This window comes from Gouania willdenowi, chromosome 8, assembly GCF_900634775.1.
Source record: "Gouania willdenowi chromosome 8, fGouWil2.1, whole genome shotgun sequence".
In the NCBI taxonomy this organism is placed as follows: Eukaryota; Metazoa; Chordata; class Actinopteri; order Blenniiformes; family Gobiesocidae; genus Gouania; species Gouania willdenowi.
In genome coordinates, this window is record NC_041051.1 from 26,483,976 (window position 1) to 26,504,002 (window position 20,027).

At 36.4% G+C, this 20,027-nt stretch overlaps 1 protein-coding gene across 2 annotated transcripts in view; it reads left to right on the forward strand.

Moving 5' to 3' along the window:
- The window catches only part of mei1 (meiotic double-stranded break formation protein 1), an 80,895-nt gene extending 61,428 nt beyond the window's left edge, over positions 1-19,467 (forward strand). For both annotated transcript variants that reach the window (XM_028455892.1, XM_028455893.1), the window contains exons 27-33: positions 144-228; positions 2,903-3,087; positions 6,186-6,267; positions 7,355-7,461; positions 9,047-9,163; positions 17,654-17,775; positions 19,147-19,467. In XM_028455892.1, the coding sequence (XP_028311693.1) occupies positions 144-228; positions 2,903-3,087; positions 6,186-6,267; positions 7,355-7,461; positions 9,047-9,163; positions 17,654-17,775; positions 19,147-19,195 (747 nt within the window). In that variant the 3' untranslated portion in view covers positions 19,196-19,467. The remainder of the gene's footprint in view (positions 1-143; positions 229-2,902; positions 3,088-6,185; positions 6,268-7,354; positions 7,462-9,046; positions 9,164-17,653; positions 17,776-19,146) is intronic.
- The last annotated feature ends 560 nt before the right edge of the window (positions 19,468-20,027 follow it).

The window sequence follows — 20,027 nt, forward strand, 5'->3', positions numbered from 1 at the left end:
ACAATACAGTATAACATGGAAGACATATCGCCGTAACGCACTGATAGAAAATAGCATCCTTGGCAGCAACACAAATATTTGATTTAAATGCTAAATATTCTGTATCGTCCTTTCATTCTGTCTTTTGTCCTTCACTGTTTGAGGTGCATAAGAGTGTGTCTTTGAGTCTGGATGCTGCAGTGCATCACCTCCTTGTGCAGAAGAGAAGGACAGATGATCTCTTGCTGGGTAAGGAATACACAATTTTCATAATGTGAAAAGAAAAACAGCAGGGTGTCCTTTTAATCCCCAATAGGGCTTTAGATTAACTTTGAAATCTAAATTCATCATTGCACGTAGTCTTTTTCCTTGTAATGGTGCAGTTTTCTAGAGGTAAAATTTAGTAATCAATCAGCCTGAACAGGTCAATAGCCTGTTACTGGGCAGACACACAAAAGGCCGACAATTTTACACAAAAGCGCCAGAAGACAAGTTCACCATAATTATGTCTCTATTTGAATGAAAGGAAGATCTAGCCAAGATAGGCAGTGGCAATTATAAAACATTCACAAAATGACACAGTCACAAATTATTCATTGAAAATGCAAATAAACGCAAAGTCAATTTATATTGAATGAAAAAACAACATAAAAAGTTTTTCCACATGCTGCATAGAGATGAGGAGTGTGATATATGTATAGTCTTGTCATACACTGAATACTTATTTTTGTTGGTGTTAGAACAAGTTTCAGCACAGACAATGATTACCCCAAAACCACTTTTTTTCTGTCTTAACTTTGTATTTGTGTGATTACATCATTGGAATCAGTTTATTTAAAATGATCTTATACAAACTGTACTGTTTTGACACCATAATTTGTCTTAACACACTATGCATTGTATCAGTTTTTGAATCGAGAATCGGTTGAATTGAGAATCAGTTTTGAATCAAGAATTGATTTTCAATTGAAACGTGACCCAAAGAATCGGAATCGAATCAAATTGAATTTTGAGACACCCAAAGATTCACATCCCTACAAGTTAGCATAGTGTAGATTGTTCTTTGGAGATTTCATAGTATAGACTGGGTGTGTCGTAACTGCTCCAGGAGCCCCGCCCATAATCAAGGTATATTTTGAATATTCAACCGAGGCTCTTACTTGCAGTACTCTTTAAGTTTAATGCAAGGAGTCAATGGCCCAAGCAGGATTAATTTGACAACAATATAGATATTTGTCTTCCACATAAGTGCACAGCTTACCATCTGACACATTCAGACACAGCTTATGTACAGTATATAAGCACTTGAATAAGAAGAGACTTAATACAGAGCCCTGTGTTATTACTGAAGTAGTCCCAAAGCCTTTTACAATATCATTCACTCTCATATTCACACACCATTGGTAACAGAGCAACCATTAATGTCCCTAATCTACTACTGGCAGCACAAGTGGTTCAGTGAGTCTGCACAAGGGCACTTGAACACACAGACAGGTCTATCCTCCGGATCAAAACATCACTTAATGGATTCTGTTATGTAGGTACTGTACATAGTTCAACAACTGTCTGCTCTGAAAACCCTACCGAGTCTAAAATGGGTAATTCATGAAAATAATCAGTTTTTTCTTTCTATTTATTAATTTATTTGTACCCCATTAGAGTTGGGTTTTTGTAAATCTAAAACTCAGGCTGATATTTCAAACAAACAAAATTGGGTTTGAAAAACTATTTTATTTTGTCTCACACAAGAGCTCCAGGACATTTCATCAGCATGGATGAAATAGATATCACTCTTTAAAACACTTTCGTTTTTTAAAATAGTTTTATATAGCATAATTGGAGATAAAAATGTCAAGTTAGAATGACAGCTCATTGAACTTTATTGCAAAACTTGGGGTGACTTTACACTACATTAATGTGTTATTTTCTGAAGGGAGACAATGTCAGGAACGTGCTGCCGTGGTGGATAACGATGAAGGCTTTATTTCAGGTTTCAAACTTGAATTCAGAGGTTGAAGGTGGATCAGTCAATGTCACTCCATTAGATTAATTTTTGTTGGTTAATGATGGTGTTTACTTGCATTTGCTTTTTTTAAAACACTAGTAATGTGACTGTCAAGGCCTTATCCACACACTTTCATTACAACGAGTGGCCCAGTGCAGGCGTGAGAGACGGATCCTCCCTGCTGCTCCTGTGTCTCTGTCTGTCAGTGGGATAAGTGGCCTGTCAGGGTCGCACTGGTGTATCTGCTCTGCTTGCATATCTCTTTCCCTCTCTGGACTCACTCAGCTTCCTCTCAGCCTGTCTTTCAACTTCCCATCCCACCTTTCATGTTTTTTTATCCCTTTTGTGTGTCTGCCCTTCATTTTTTTCTTTTTTTTTTTCTGCTGCCTGTAATCAAGTCATGCCTTCTTTGGGGAGCGCAGATCTCTGCACATATTAGCGTTGCTCAGACAGCTGACAGCTCTCAGATTGAACTCTGCTGTGTTTCAACAGCATTTTGTGCCTTTGTCTTTATCCCCATCACTACAAGACACTTTTAAAAAATCACTGGTTTCTGGTACTGCCAGGAATGTTTTGCACATTTGCACTTGCTTCTCTAATGCCCTTCTTTTACTCTCAGCACTCAGCATGATTCTCTTTCATAATCACTCCCCTCAGGTTGGGTGAATTCAGTTGGATTTGTATAAAACGACTGGACTGTCCATCACTTTCAAAAATGTTCACACACATACAGTATTAGAGTTATTTTTGGAACAATTACCCTTTGATTTCATACGTTTCTCGACTAAGACACTTTTGAAGAAAACATGAGTCAGTTATTTTGTTTTTATCCTCTCATCACGACCTCAGATTAGTTCTCAGGTGAGCTGTAACATATCTAATTCCAGTCGATTTTCTCTCCTAATTTCTTCTTACCAGTAAGCTACCTGAAGGTGCTGCAGGCTCTGCTTGATGCTGACATGACTTCAGAGGTGGTCCACGTCAGCACTAGTCCGGACTTGGTCGGACACAGACCACGGGGAGTCGAGGATGGAGCTTTATACCCGCTGGGCTCCCGAGGCGCTCGCTATCTCTCCATTGCTCTCAGTGGACTCATTTTACAGGTTGGAAAGCTGTCATTTTTTTCATTTTAACATGTATTTGTTGGAATTCTTTGCTAAATATTTTTCTTTTCTTGTTAAAGGCACTCTTTTTCTCTACTGCGTAAGATTGAGAGGGAAATTTTTGGTAAAGTAGTTGATGATTTTAAATGAATATACTGATGATTTAAAAAAAAATGTTTTGCCGACTTTAATGTTCCTATAGATTTTAAGCTGTTGAATGTTTTCTGTTGCACTTTTTGATCATGTAAAGCACATTGAGTTGCCTTGTGTATGAAATGCTAAATTTGCCTTGCCTTGTCTTGCTTTGCCTTGTGTACAGAACTGCTAATCATCAGCATTGACAGTACCTCTAAAAAACATTTGAAGACTGTACAACGCATTGCATTATGGTATTTGTTTTCATTTCCAATTCATTACTATGTAATGATGAGAGAAACAAATTAATTCACTCAGATTTGCGAAGACGAGGTCAGACCTGACGTGAGATCCGATTGTAGTGTATGTTCACGTCAAAATTGTTAAATACCGAAGCCTCCATGAATATGGTAAAACCACACATCGTACGCTACAAAAGTTTGATAAATGAGGGCCATTGACTCCAAAAACACACAAAAGGACAGAAAAACACATCGAATGATTTACAAAACAACAACAAAAAAGGCACAAAATGACTCCAAAAACACACAGAATGACAACAAAAATACACTTAATGACAAAAAAATAGACAAAGTTACTTACGAAACACACAAAATGACAACAAAATTACAGAAGGAAATATACAATTGTTCTTTTCCTCTAATAATGTTCAGACTAACTGATCTGAATTCTGATAATGTGGCTGTCTAATCCAACCATCACATTTCTGTGTCCCCTGCTGTGATAAAAGTTGCCCATCTCTTCTTTAACTCTGTCTTCTTCTAAGAAGAAGAAAAAAATATAGACCATATTACATATTTTTTACAAGTAATAACCAGTTTTCACTTGTATAAGCAGCATATTTCTTGGGTCAAAGGAGTAAACTGCTGCTGTGCTGCTTCTTTCTTCCTTCCTGATGGTTATTTGAAACCTTCAGTGCGTGACAATGAATGCGCCTTCTGCAAACAAGGCTGTGAACAAAATGAGACTCCAATTGATTCGGCTGTTAGTATAATGAAACGGCTGATATACATGCCAGACACTTGCAGCTGTCTCTAAATTTGCTGATACAATAGCTGCCGTATTGGCTTTACTTGATTAAAATGATATTAACAAACTGGAGGTCGACCAGCTTTTGTTATTTACATTACAGAGGCAAGGAGCTGCTTCAGATGAGCCTGATACAGTCTTCGTAAAGGCCAGACTTAATCACATCACACTATCTGCTAATTGAATATTTATTCAGGATTTTTTTTCTTTTTTTTTTTCTTGCGATTGATTTTTTTTTTTTGCTTCACAGCCGCCTGTGGTTTTCACTCAGTGTTTCAGCAGGAGGAGCAAACATTTCCGATTTTGGAGGTTCTTGCCTCTTCACACGAGCCTCCTCCTGTTAAGAACATTTTCAATTTATTACTGAATCTTTCATTTGAATTAGGAAGGTTCAGTTAAAGGAAAATAAAAACCAAGACTTCTTTCCTCTCTTTGTTTTCATTTAAAGGTCCAGTATTATGCTATTTTTCACTCATCTCCATTTGTTCTAAGAACCCCAACTACATAGTATTTGAGGTTTATTTTCCCAAACTCACCTGTTTTCTTGGAGTTTTAGTCCTCTGAAAAGTCACTTTCAGAGCGCTCCTAAAAACAAGCTGTTTTTGGGCATTCATGCATATGCATGAGTGAGCATAAATACACACACTGCTTCAGGGTGTGTGTTTATCACAGCAGCAGCACTAAACCATTAACAGTCTTCCTTCTCCTCCTCACCTCTACTGACCACAGAAATAGTCTATTTAAGATGATAGTCCATTGTTTTGTCCAACCGCTGCGTCGCATTGAGTCACAAACATGTCGGATCTTTCCATAAAAGCGATGCAAGGTGGTATAACAGCTACTAAAAATGGAACTGATTGTTACCACTCACGCTGCGCCACAGAGAAGTAAACTCTCAACTATCAGCTGAGTCAGCCGTTTCAAACACTCACATGACTGCTAAGCAGCTTTCTTTTCATCCGCTCCTCTCCTGGTCACAGGATTAATTCATTGTTTTGTCTGAACGCTGCATCACATGTGGTCACAAACACGTCAGATCATCCCATAAAAGCGATACAGGGTGTTATAACGGCTACTATAAGTGAAACTGATTGTGAGCGCTTTTCGGTTTATCTTTATTCTGGATAATCTATATATTGAACGGGAAGATATTAACTGTAATATCAACCTGCCTTCGCTATGTTTGTTTTACCTGTGAGGTAGTCTAAGAGGGAGGAGCTCACGTTCTTATGTAGGGTAGGAAGAGCCAGGATTGTCAGGAGGAGGAGTTTCCACAATGTGACGTCACAACGCGAGAAAACTCCAACTCACCCGTTTGGAGCTGACTTTTTACCAAATGTTGAATAACAAGGGAGGGAGAAAACACAACTTTTTCAACTTTGGCCTTCCTTTGAATGAGGCCAAAGAAATGTATATCATAGCAAAACCATTATAAAGTACATTTTTCATAATACTGCTCCTTTAAACTTCCTTACATCTCTTCAGCTTGTTCTGACCTTGCCTTTCTCTCATCCTCTTCATTCGTTCTTTTCTTTTTCTCTTGCCTGTATAGTTCAAGATGTGACTCTTCGTCTTTGTGGTGCACGTCCGTCTGGCTTACTTGACTTTTCTTGGACACTAAATACATATGCTGTCAGCCCGCCGCCGTTGGAGAGACATGCCTAATTAACTCACTGAGTTGCGCTCCCTGGGGTTTCTTTGTTCGTACCATCTTCTATCTCTGTCAGCGAGCATGTGTCTGTTACATAAAGACATCTTTTCCTCAATTTGTTCTAATTTGTGCCAGGTGGTAGCACATAGGTGCACCTCTCCCCCCTGTGGTTACCTTTACTTACAGTTTTGAGCAGGAAAATAACTTTTTTTTTAATCCCTCCCTCTCAGGCTTTAACCCTGTGTGCCTTCTTTCTCCTCAGAAACACGAGTTACTGCTGAGATCCGCAGTGCTCTGTCTGAGCTCCCTGCTGGGATTTCTGTGGAGGATGAGTCCCACCACAGGTACTAAACTAGGAAAAAGGAAACAGCATCTGTGGGTGGTTTTCAAATGCAAAGACTTAAAGAGACGAACAATTTACAGATTTTTACAATGGCACAATGTGGAAAGTTTGCATTGTAGTTATCCCACATTTAACACTTTATTAGTAACATGGTTTTTATTTTCTAGTTTAGGAAAATACAATTTAAGAACCGACAGCTTTCAGCATAGTTTGTTATATAAGAACACATTAGTCATCTCTGCAGCCTGCACAGTTCTCTGCACATATGCTGCAATGAATTAGTAGGTCACATGATTCACAGTTTGGTTCAGATGTATGCTTTTTTTTAATTATTACATATATATATACATTTATGTCCCTGTGTTTGAAAGTGATGTAAATTATACAAGCAAAAATTCACAAAATTACTCTTAAAAATATACAAAATTACAGAGAAATACTCAAAAGAACAACACTAATAAAAAGAAGGAAAGCATAAATACACAAAATGACAACAAATATACACAAAATTACTCCATGACACATAAGACAACTACAAATGAATAACTTTGAAATATACAAAACGACAACAGAAATACACAAAATAACATAAATACACAAATTGACTGCAAAATCATACAGAATAGCAACAAAAAAAATGCTAAATGAGAGAAAAATATATAAAATATTAACATAAATTCACATAATCAGAGAAAATTAAATCAATAAAACACAAAAGGAATCTAAAAACTCAACAAACAACAACAAAATTACACACAAAAACTTTTGTTTTCTGTCATTATTCTAAATGCTGATAATGTGAACCTCAGATTAGACAATCACTTTTTTGTGGCCACCACTTAAATGTATTTATCTCTCCATTTGAATCAACCTTTTTGCAAACACATCTCCAATATAGAAAATACCCTATTTAGGGTTTGTTGTAAATGTAAATTTGGCAACAAACCTGAACGACATCACTCAATCTCAACTAAAGAAAAACTGTGATACATCACAAATGTTTTGATGGCTTTAATGAAATATTAGAAAGTATTGTAATTTTTTTGGTTATTGTAGAAAGAATTGCAAATGTTGTGTTGTTGTTTTAGCCAGTTGTGTGTTGGCTCAACCATGGAGTCGCTTTCTCCTCCACTGTCTGCTCAACTCAAGTGGGAGAAGCCTTCTGCATCCAGCCATCCTTAGGTTCATCACACTGGTGAGATGATCCAGCTCAGACACACACACACACACACACACACACACACACACACGTACAGTAAATAAATAATGAATGATGGAAGAGCTTCATTCAATATTCAGTGGAAGTCTAACAGATTGAAGCTCCTGCTCAGTCTTCAACAAAGTTTTTGATATGATGTGTAGGATGTCGTCGAAATGTAGGGAATTTGTGCTGAATTTGGGGATTTGGTGCTTGATAGAAATCAATACAATTATAACTGGCGCTAAACAAAAGCAGATTTTCGCCACCAGTCCGATTCTCCCCACCTCAAATGTTTGTCATCCATCACACTGTAGCAGCATCGATCGGTCCCAAAACCACTCTGCAGCTCCTAACAATGTAACTCCAACTACACAACCACAGTTTCTAAAAGCCATCAGGTGTAACAAGCAACAACAAGAAGTCCTGTAAGTGGTGCACAAAGTCCCACGTTATCTTGCTACAGCAAAAGAGAAAAGTGACAAGTGCTCTAAAATCCTGTAGAAGGGTGTTGTAGGTCGATTAAACCACTGTGCACATGGGAGTTGGGTGCAAAGGTTGTTCAGTTCATCATTTGATATTTATTGTATACTTTTTTGTAACTCTGCCTTTACTTGGTGTGATTCAGCAGTAGGCTGAGACAAGCAGAAATAGTAACATGTTGCTGGACTGGATGTGATTAGAGGGAGTCCTTTTGTGACCTTGTATCCCAGGGCTAGTCAACTACATTTTCAGTTGGGCTAGAATTTAAAACAAACAGCCTTAAGCCTGATTTACAACCAGTCTAAATATATGTAAAGGGTCTCTGATTTTCTTTCATAATGGAAAATGGACGAAAAAACGGAATTCACGGTCTGACACGGAAAAAACAAATAAAAATTATCATCCTTTATTCAATATTGAGGTCTAACATGACAGGGAAATGCCTCACATGCACTTTTTATGATATCACCCCAATTTGTGAGTAATACAGTTCAATCCCGTTGTCTAGTGATTTTGTTATTCTGTGATTAAAAATGAACACAGAGCTTCATATGAAGTGTGTTTTAATGTGTTGTGAAGAATTAAATTAAATCCTAAAAATATACTGCGGCACAAAGACAGGTTTAGCTGTTGGTGTATTAGTGGTAATCATTTTACCTGGTGACACGTCACAGTAGAAGCAAATGGCTGTGCTGGGTTTTGTGCAATACGTGAGGATGATTCACTGGTTAGCGATAATTAAAGGTTTCACAAATATTTTTTTTGGGACCATATCATGCATTTCCATGGTAATTTCTCCGTTAAAAAGGCGGCCGAGAGACTAGCAGTGGAGCTAAAGTGTGATTTCAGCGTAACCATCCAGACTTTGTAAATCATCTGAAGCATATAAAATGTAAAAATAATAACAGTTGACCCTATAAACCTATTTAGCACGTTTGGTATAAGTTCAGGAAGTTTATAGCCAGTAAATTTGTCTAAACAAGTTAAGATGAGGAAATGGAAAAGTGTAAACTGAAATGGAATCGAGGGAATTCTGAACCAAATCAGCGGCTGTATAAATATATTTAAATATTGTGCTTTTTTCTTTTTTTTTTTGAAGCGTGCAGCACTGCTGGAGGAGTCAGACCTGCTTCAGGTGATAGAAACTGCAGAAAAGACTGGGGTCGCAAAGCTCAACCAGGAGGCAGCAGAAGCCCTGAGGCTGCTCCTCACACAGGTATATATATATATATATATAGATATATATACATCACTGTGCACGTGTATTCACGCTCACACACAGCTAAACATGCAGCAGATGATTATGTAGGAGAAGATTATGTGGACTCTCAAGGCAACAGGCTTTTGGCTTGAAGTTGAATAATTAACTGGTTAGTGAATAAATCAAGTTCACACTTAGTTCAGTCAGATTCAGTTTGGTTCATGCCGTGTTTTTATGACTTTATTATGTATTCACTCAGAAGAAGCATTAGCAGATAATGGAGAGGCAGCAGGGGAACACACGCTAGTTTGTTTATCAAAATGAAATATTAAAGTATCACAATATCCATTAACAACGTGTATAGTTTAAGACGTCATCTTCCAGCTCACAAAATACTATTGTACTATGAAGGACGAGTTCAATTGAAATTTTCTCTTTCAAAACAAACATTGTGTAAGACAAAACTAAACCACATATACATGCCGAATAATGAATAGTGGCCTAAAGTCATGCAGGGATGACTTCTGCTCACTATGAGTTTAAACGACTTTGATTTGGTTCAGAGGTGCCTCACAGTGCAAAATGCTTTCTCTGCTGGATGCTGAGTTAATTTACTCAATAAATATATTTTATAATACCCTTTAGCACTTTTAAAACTAGAATAAATCCAAACAAAATTGTTTCACTTCTTTGTCAACAACAACTCAGTTTATTCTATTAATCGACAGTGTTACTGCAGATCCTTAAAAGGCATTGAATTCATGAATCCAGAAACAATGATTTAATTTGCATTAAAAAGTCTTTAACAGGAAATAGGAAACAGCAAATGGTTATTACCTGTCTTGTTTTTTGCGTTCAAGTTGTTTTATGATGTTTGACTCAAAGACAAAATATTTAGGGCTCTATTCTCCCATGCGCGTAAGACAGTCGCTGCTCGCCTTTATGCCATTTACACACTGTGGGTGGAGTAGCCCTGAAATGTGGGCGTTCCCATTCAAATCTGGCTTTACGCGCATTCTCCTGTGTGCGTAAGTCCTTTTCCTCCTTTGCGCTTCTAATCCTGGAATAAGTGCAGATAAGGTGAAACATTATATTGCACTAGAACAATGGACTTAGTTACATTTTAAGCTACACGGACTTGTGCGTCGCGCAGCAGCAGTTGTGATCACTCAGCTGCTGCTGCGCGATTAATTAAAACTCTGACATGATTCAACTATTTTCATACCAATGTAAAGTCACAGTTTGATCCACTACAGAGTGAAACAAGCTGTCATATGCGGATGAGGATGGACCAGAAACTGTTCCCACACATATTTTAATGAGGCTCAGCTCAGGTCACTTTACACAATTTGTATTTAAAACTGTATTATGGAAGCCAATAGTTGTATTAAAGCAGGACGCTCTGCGGCATCTTACTCGGTCACGCTTTACAGAGATGATGATGGTGATGATGATGATGATGATGATGATGATGATGATGATGATGATGATGATGATGATGATGATGATGATAATGATGATGATCAAGGAGAGAGATTTTAACTGTGACTCGGACAGAAGAATGTGGCTGTAACGGGGTGTAATGAAATAGTCAACTCACGATAGGATTTAGGGCCTACGATAGAAAACACTCATGATACGATATATAAAAGATGAAAAAAAATTCCCATTGAAGAGTAACAAATGTGTAACAAATCTGCAAAAGTTAGAGACGTGGAGTGCGTGGGAGTGTTTAGCTTCACAAATAAAGAACAAAAACAAATTTACCAAACTAAATGTTTCATTTTATTATTATTGTTTCTCTTTTCTCAAACATAAAAGCTTTGAAAGCTTTTTTCTTAGGCCCTTCAGGACTGCACCAATGTTTTGGCCTGTGTGTAATTCAAATATCGCTCGTGTCTGGAGCACGCAGCTTGTGTGAGGGGGAAAAAGGCAGTTTAACACTAGGAAAAATCCACCTCGGCACTAGACAAAAAGAAAGCACAGTAACACGAAACATAGCAGTTTTTACCTAATTCTTACCGTGATTTCTTGTGTTTCTTCACCAGGAAAGTAGGAAAGGCATTTTTGTCTTATTTTGTTTATCATGTTCAGTGTGATATGACATCACTCCGATTTCAGTTGTATTCAGGTGTTTCCATGGGAACCAAAACAAAAATAACACCCGTCATTGTTTTTTCAACAACTTTAAATCTGTGAAAACAGCAGAAATGTCCCTTTGCAGAGTTTTTTGGGGGCGCACTGGCATTAGTAATGGATGAGAACAGCCTTTTAGATGTTTAGAAATGTGATAAACAGGGTTTCCTGAGCTGCAGGTGTGTTTCTGTTATTCTCAACTATCAAATGTCATCACTGTCATAGAGATGAGCTGCTGCTGAGATTGTAGAACTTATTGAAATGTTTCAAAAGACAGATTTCTGCTAACATACTGGGATATTGTGTGGAATATCTCTAAATTCACATAAAGGTAAAACTGCTTACACTTAACATTTTTGTTCGAACTAGAACTTTTTGCACAAACTGCACATGTTGCAACTTTGCAAAACTCTCATAAAGTGTGAACATGACTCAGATTCTACCAACAACACCATTAAATTCTACTTCTTCTTTTCCAGCTTTTCATAATCTAATCGACCTTTATATCCTCCTATCTTTTCCATCATTAATGCAGCCAACCATATCAGTTTCACTACAACCTCTTATTGAAGATAAATTGATGATAAATGAATAACTGATAACAGAAAACTCCTGTGCAATTACTAAAGCTTTTTCAAAGTCCCCAGGCAAATTGCTAGTGTAACCTCACCTAAATTTAGAAGAAAAGAATTGATTGAAATTCTGAAGAATCTTGTTTCACAAATCTTAAATTGTAAGCTAAGAAACTGATGAAAACAACAAGGCTCAGCTTTGATTTGACTTTTCTTTCATTCGCTGAATCCCAGCAGTAATCCTCAATCGAAACATTTTGCCTGAACTGCCATCAAACTGACATTTTCTCTCACGTCAGCATAAATGATGTTGTCACCTTTGGGCTACGCGAGTCGTAAAAAGGATCAACAGCCATGTCAGTTTGCCCAGCTAGAATTTGGCTTTCAACCTCAAATGCATTTGTTACTGTGCAAGAAGCAAGACGCATCATCCCACATACTCGCAAGTAAGCACATGTCCTTTTAAAGAACAACCTGAGCTCTCAGGTTTCTCCTGACGCTGCATTTTCAGGTGAGAAATGAAGCCAAGGTAACAGCTCAGGCACACAATTAGAATTCTGAGACGCAGGATGAGCAGCAGCCATGTCGCTTTGCTCAGCTCGAACCACAGATACAATAAATATTCTGCAAGTGGCTCAAAGAAGTCAGCAGAGTGACTACCTGTAAACAATGGCACACACTAAGAAATGCTTTTTGTGTAAGCATGCATTGTGTTATATATCCACTAAAGGCATTTGTCATCAAAGTAGAATTAGGCCTAGCTTAGCTAAGACCACGCTGGCTTTCCCTGGTGTTCCTTATTGTCACTGCATAGCGAGAAGAATAAAGGACAGAAACAATAATTATGTTGAAGACTTTTTTTGAAGTTTCAACATTTTGAAAGTTGTAAACGGTTCTGTTTTGTTTATTTTAGTAAATTTATAATAGAGAACAACTGAAGCATTTATGGTATAGACACTGATCCGTGTGGGTAGTTACTGTACTGCAATGGTTCCCATTGCCTGAGTGCTCCGAGCGCGTAATGCTAGGTGCATGTGCCGCTCCAAGCGCATGCCGGCCTGCGCTCATACTGCGCCGTGTGCGCGCATGATTCTCAGCTTAACAGGTGACCGCAATCGCACTGATGAGAAATTTGCTCTATAAACGGCGGGGAAAAGCAGCGTGCCAGCTTTTGGCTGTGCACAACGGAGCTGAGAACACCAGAAACGTGCACTGCACAATGCGCATAGGAAAAGGACTGACTGGACTGTTAAAATGTGAACTCATCATTGTATAATTCATTTACTCTATTCATTCATTTAAGTTGTTTGTATGAGAAGAGGAAAATAGTTTAAAATTTGCTTAAAACCTTGTTTATGTGTTTAAGGGCTAAAATATAGCAAATTTCTCTTTAATAAAATTCAGTGGAAATATTTAATTTATGTATGAAAATTGTATAATGTTGAGAAATTGTTAAATTTAAATTTAAATTGTAATCTCTATAATTGATATAAACATAAGGGTTACATAAGGATTGCAGATTACTTACTTGCATTGATTTAGTAAAAAAGAAAAAGTTTAAAATGTACTTTTACCAAATTAAACATACTTACTTGAAATTGTGTTTCATTGTACTCACCTTGTTTGATGAAAAATTATGAACTTATTTGTATTGTGTTTTGTGTTCAAAGGTTTTTCACCTTTCTTGTCACTGGAAAGAATAAAAGTAAGAACAAGTGAAATCCTGAGTGTGGTCAAGGAAACCATGACATTATAAAGACACTTGACACATACACTATTATTGCAATATTCAACTACACAAAAATAACAATATTTTAATTTACTACTTTGTATGCACTCATTTCATAATACAGTGGCAAACTCTATACCTAAATACAATTCTTAAAAAAAAAAACAATTCTTTAAAAAAAAAAAGAGAGTGAAAGAATGCAATATTTTGCTGTTCCCGCGGTTGCACAGGCTGGAATTATAAGACTGTGACAAAAGCTGTAGGACAACATTAAAACAGAGAAACAGCGAGAGGGAAGATGGAGCACTCTCATGTACAGTCGCCCGTGGCTCAAGTGATATTGTGCATGATATGAGTGATAACATGTTATAAAGGCTATTTTGCACAATAGGTGTGCCTTCAGATTTTTACTTGTCCTTTGGTTTGCCTTGGGCACAAAAAGTTTGGGAACCATTGCTGTACTGTGTTTTTAAATCAAAAGTAGGATGCGCTAACAAATAAATAATGTATAATGTATCCAACATTGTTTTATTTCTAACCCATGTGTACGGAGGGAACGCCACATGTTTTGCTGAAGTTTGTACACATATCTGTGCAGCCTGCTCATTGGGCTTCTCTGATAAATCAGAAATTAATTAAATATGTTAATTAACACCCTTGTGTATTAAATAAATTAATTATAAACACTCCCTACCTCCGCCATGACTGGACAGTACTGGGGGTAAATATTCCACTTCACATTTACTGACCATCTAATATTAATGTATTTATCATCATTACTGTTAAAAATACAATATATATATATATATATATATATATTTGTAAAAAATAAATATATATATATTTTTGGGGGGGTCTGAAAAATCTAAATAAATCCTCTATTCAAAAATTTACATGAACATTAAATGTAGAAATACTTTTGAACCACACTATTTAGTGTCTTTGAGTTTTATACCATTATTAATGTGTTTCTATTATAATAACTGTAACAAACTCTGAATGAATGAGCATCAGGATAAGCTAAGCCTGCTCTCTAGCCTGGTCAGGAGCAGGCTAGTAGCACACAATGAATCTCCATAGCAACCTGTACTGTATGTGTTTTCTCATTGGTGAAACTGCTGTTCCAGTTACAAATATCAGGAATAGCATGGATAAATCTCTTTAAAAGGAGAATAAATAAATAGTGAAATGTAAAATAATAAACAGGAAGTGAATAAAACATTAACCCAAAGAGGAAACCACTCAAGGCTTGAAAACACACACTGAGAGATCATGACTCATCCTTTTTTTTTTCTTCTTCTTCTTCTCCAAACAACGTCCTTCAAAGTAGCTTAGTGAGAACTGCTTTAAATGCTGCTATTATCCACGTGGTCTTCTTCTTCTTCTTTAATTAGTGGCTGCAGCCTTGAAAAGAGTCATTTTGCTCTCAATACACAATAGCATTGGAGCTCAGATTTTGGATAAATCGTAGTTATAGCCCTGAAGTTTTGAAGTGGACATTGTCTATTCTGTGTGAACCTTATTAGGTTCACTCCTAATCCGAGCAAGTCGAAAATGTAGCTCTTTACATTTGGGGGGGAAGGCCATAACTCTATTTTAAACTGTCTTACATAAGTGGTTGACTTACTACTAATTTAATATTCACTCTTTACACATTTCCATCCTCTCACAATGGTGCAGCACTGCTCTCTCTGGCTCATGATGATATGTATTATGATTATAATAATTATAATTAAAAATGATTTATTCATACTTTTCTTTACTTGCTTACTTGTGTTAATTGGGAGAACTAATGATGGTCAAACACAGAGAAGCAGCCTCAGCTATTAATGATTTATTAGTAGTAAATCCTCCACAGACTGAGTTGAGAAAAATCCTTTTGAATTTATTTCACTGAAACTTGTGGAGTAAAGTTAATTAAAAAAAAAAAGGATTCAGTTGACTAAAACTATTAAATGTCCGTCAAAAGAATCTAAAGTACATTTGAATTTGCAGTGCAATAGGTTAATTTGTGGCATAATTTTGATAAAAAAGAAATAAAAATGAGTTGCACTCTATTTAACTTAAAAAACAATAATGTCAGTATATTTTAGAGAGTTTTGTGAAGCAGTAGATACATGTTTGTGTTCTTGGTAATTGTTGTATCTAAAAGAAAGTATATATATATATATATATAAATATATGTTTTTTCATTATTTGAAACAAGGCAACTCAAACGAACTTGTTGAATGCTTGCGTTTCTTTAGTTTGTATTGAAAAAGGCTTTTATATTTGAATATTTTTTTGTTAGACTGAAACAAACAAATGAACAGAACAGAAAAAAAAAACAGGATTAAAGTACAACACATTTTTTTTTAAGATAGTCTGAATGTTTTCTCCAAAGCCAAGCGGTAAGTCTGTGCGTCGTTCAGCTCCACTGGGAACGCTGGTAGCTGCAGGACGCTCTTCCTCACAAACTTTACAAACGTTTTCTCTTTATTGTGAACATTTTCTACAAGCTCTTCATTTTTAAAATCGCTGCTGACAGCAAATCTTCATTCTCTCTTTGCACAAAGGGTGTTGTTGCACCTTCTGCATCGCTTTGTTGTCACCCTTTCTTTTTTGTGCACATTACTGAACATTACCTTATCGAGAACCGTTAAAGATAGTGACTTCATGCTCCAAAATATGCAGGTGTTGTTGTATAAACCAGTGGTTCTCAAACTTTTTTGGGTCAAGTCCCTCCTTTTTCTTATTTCTGAATCCAAGTACTCCCTTCATTTGACTACAACATTTTGCTGAGAAAACTATTGAAAAAAAATTGCAGTTACAGAACTGCTTTCAAACTAACAGCATGTATTTCCACAGAACCAATAAACAAGCAAGAACACACGATCGTCTTGGTCAACACGTGTTAATTGCTAATTTCTTGCAACATATCAAACATGCATATTAAGGCAGCATGTTGGCAATTACGGTAAATAAATCTTTCCCCACACAAATACGATCTCTATTTTCTTCCAAAATAGTCTATTTGTTAGTTTAGTTCTCTTTCAAAGGATTTAAAACTTAAGGTTAGCTACAGGTGCAAGGACAGCTGATGGTCTGTAGAGGTTGTAGGAGTTGAAGTAGGAAGGTGGCAGAGTTATTGCACAATGTGATTTATTTTTAAGTTAACCAATTGTTTTATCATAATTTTTATTTGACATTAATGTCATTAATCATCAACACCCTCTGTAAGAAATAACAATTCATTATTTATTTTCTTTTGTTAAAGCTACAAAGAGCCATTGCAAAAGAGTCAAAGAGCCACATGAGGCTCCAGAGCTGCAGGTTGCAGACCCCTGAACTAGAGAGAACACACTTTTTAAAGAACCTCATTTAGTAAATAAGTGGAAAGAAACAGTATTTAGTGCGGTGGGTCCCAACTTTTCTTTTTTCTTTTTTTAATTGTGACCCCATTTTGACATCAAGAATTTCTGCTGACCCTAGAATTAGTTTTTGATCATGTTTGAGCTCAGATACTTTATTTATTTATTTATTTTTACTGCATTTTAGTTGATGTATATTCACAAAGTGAAAGTATAGAAATACAGTTGTTTGAGATTGTGTTATTTTAATTTTTTTTAAAAACAAGATTAAAAAAAAAGAATAATAATTACAAAATTTCAAAAATCTATTTTAATTTTTCAAAAATTTCAGATGGCCCCAGATGGGGTCTCGACCCCAAGGTTGAAAAACACAGATTTAGTGGTTCCTGAATAGATTTATTTCTAATTGTTATTCTTTCCAGTCATCTCACGCCAGGTTTGGGACCAAGACTGACACTATTTGTTAATTTTCCACTCTCTCTCTCTCAAGTACCCCCTGTAGTGCCATCATGTACCCCCATTTGAGAAACACTTGTGCTATGTTTCATAATTATCCAGTGATTAAATATAGGCCATGAGTGGAGTGATGCTGTTCAGGCTTTTCACAGTGGTAAATGTCCTTTTATGATTCAGCCTCCAACAAAAGTCCATTGCCATCACAGTTTCAGCCATGACAGACATGCCTAGAATAAAAGTCTCTCCTTTTTCCCTCCTTCAGGTTCAAAGCAGAGCTCTATTAACCACAGCGGAGCTCCGACAGAGAGCAGGAAACCTGATGGAGGCGCTCAGATCACAGACACCGGCCGAGAGCTTCAGCCAAACCCCGCCCATCAACATCCTGTATCCCTTTATGAAGATATTAAACTGAAAAGTATAAATATATTTGTGTGAAATGATCTTAAATCCAAAAGACGACATTATTAAACTATTCAAATATCAGTAACACTTTATATTAGGGAACACCTATTAACCATTAACTAGTTGTTTGTTGGCATTAGTAACTTATTGGCTCTTACTTAGTCATTATTAAGTACTCATTAATGCCTTAGTCTCGCAGTCCAAACAGGGTTAGGGTTAACGTTAACACAAACCGTAGCATATTGAGATCGTAACTGATATACAACAACTTCCTTACTTACTACTAATAAGTAATCATTCTGAGTTTATAACTCTTAGTTAATGGTGTACTGGTTTTATAATTAGGCCATGCAGAATAATGCATTAATAATGACTAATTAAGAGTCAAAATGTTACTAGTTTGCATATTAATAAGCAAATAATTAATGGTTAATAGGTGTTCCCTAATATAAAGTGTTAACAAAATATTCATAACAATATGACTAATAAAAGGTTATAACAGGTCAAAAAATAGAGATGGGCGATAATATCGACCAATCGATATTAACGGATGATATTTTGCTATAAAATGTAATATTGGTTGATATCAGTATCAGTTTTATTTGCGATATATATATATATATATATATATATATAAAAATTCCATAAACCGCCAAACTGAACCACCATCAGCCCTCCAAAGAAAGGTATGAAAAACATTTATCAAGGAAAAATACCTAAAAAGAGTTTGTTTTTTTTTTCCAACGATACTGAAAAAGCAATCGGTGATGTTGTTTTTTCCATAACTGAAGTTTACGGTAAAACGGACTAGATTTATATAGCACTTTATAACCACACTGAAGCAGTCCCAAAGCGCTTTACAGATCAGCTCATTCACCCAATCACTCTCACATTCACACACCAATGGGGCAGAACTGCCATGCAAGGCGCTAGTCGACCATTGGGAGCAACTTAGGGTTCAGTGTCTTGCCCAAGGACACTTCGACACATAGTCAGGTACAGGGATCGAACCCCCAACCTCTCGATCAGAAGACGACCCTCCAGCACCTGAGTTTAATTTTTTTTTAATCAATGTTTTTTATTTGCACGGATGATGTTTTAAGTGGTGTATTACATTAAAAGTAGGCTTAATGTGTTAATTGCATGGAGATATTTAATGTTACCTAAACTTAGGTGGGGGGAGGGTTTTTTTTTTTTGTTTTTTTTTTTAATATATCTGTATCGGTTAACGTCAGAAATAGGAAATTAATTGTTGGACAATACTGGATATCAGCAAATAAATAGTGAATGTTTTACATATAGTGATGGTTTTGTTAATATCTACTCACTTTGCTCCTTAACAGATTCCCTCAGTCGCATTGGAGACGTTTTCATCTGTTTGTCTGACTTTAAACTCACCTGAGCCTGATGTTAGTTTTTTTGATGTGGTTCTTACCAATCAGTTTGATGCCTGGGTTCACTGTTCATCTACAGACAGTAGAGTTGTCATGTTTATTGTTAATACTTTTTGAAAAAGACAGTCATTTACTGCAATTTTTGGGGGATTTCTTTAGTTTGACTATAAAATACGAGTTCAACTTTTAGTTGCTTGAAAGAAAATGTGATAATGGACCACCTCCTCCGTCTCTTTTCATACCCACCTACCCACATGGGGTCACACTGGCAGTTATTAGAGCACTGGGCCATGTCATTGTAACCAGTGGACTGCAGTACTCTCTCTGCTTTGTTTTATTTTTGGTTAATAAACCTCAATTTATTCCATTTCTCCTTTCTTCTCATTCCTCTCCCACAGAGAGCACATAAAAGGGGAATTAAATAAAGTAGAATAAAACACAGAATACTAATAAGATAAAATAATACCTACCTTTTCCAAGGAGAACACAGAAAATGGGCGAGGTTATGCTGGAAACAAACTTTTATTGAGAGCATTTAAAAATGAAACAAACTTTATCAAACATGTTATATAATGTGTTTATATAACATATATAACTTGTTCATTCATTAATTTTCTTTGCTGCTTTCTATCAAAGTTCAGACTGGTGGAAACAAACATATTGCCACACTTTTTCACTCCATGGAGAAATGTATAGATTCCCATCAAACTTTTGGCATGTGGGAGAAAGCCACCCTGATAGCACACATACATCTCAAAGTTGCATCGGCAAGACATATTATGGAGGGCGTTTGCTCATTGGGCAGACGTAATGGAGACATCGGCGTTTGGACGATGGATT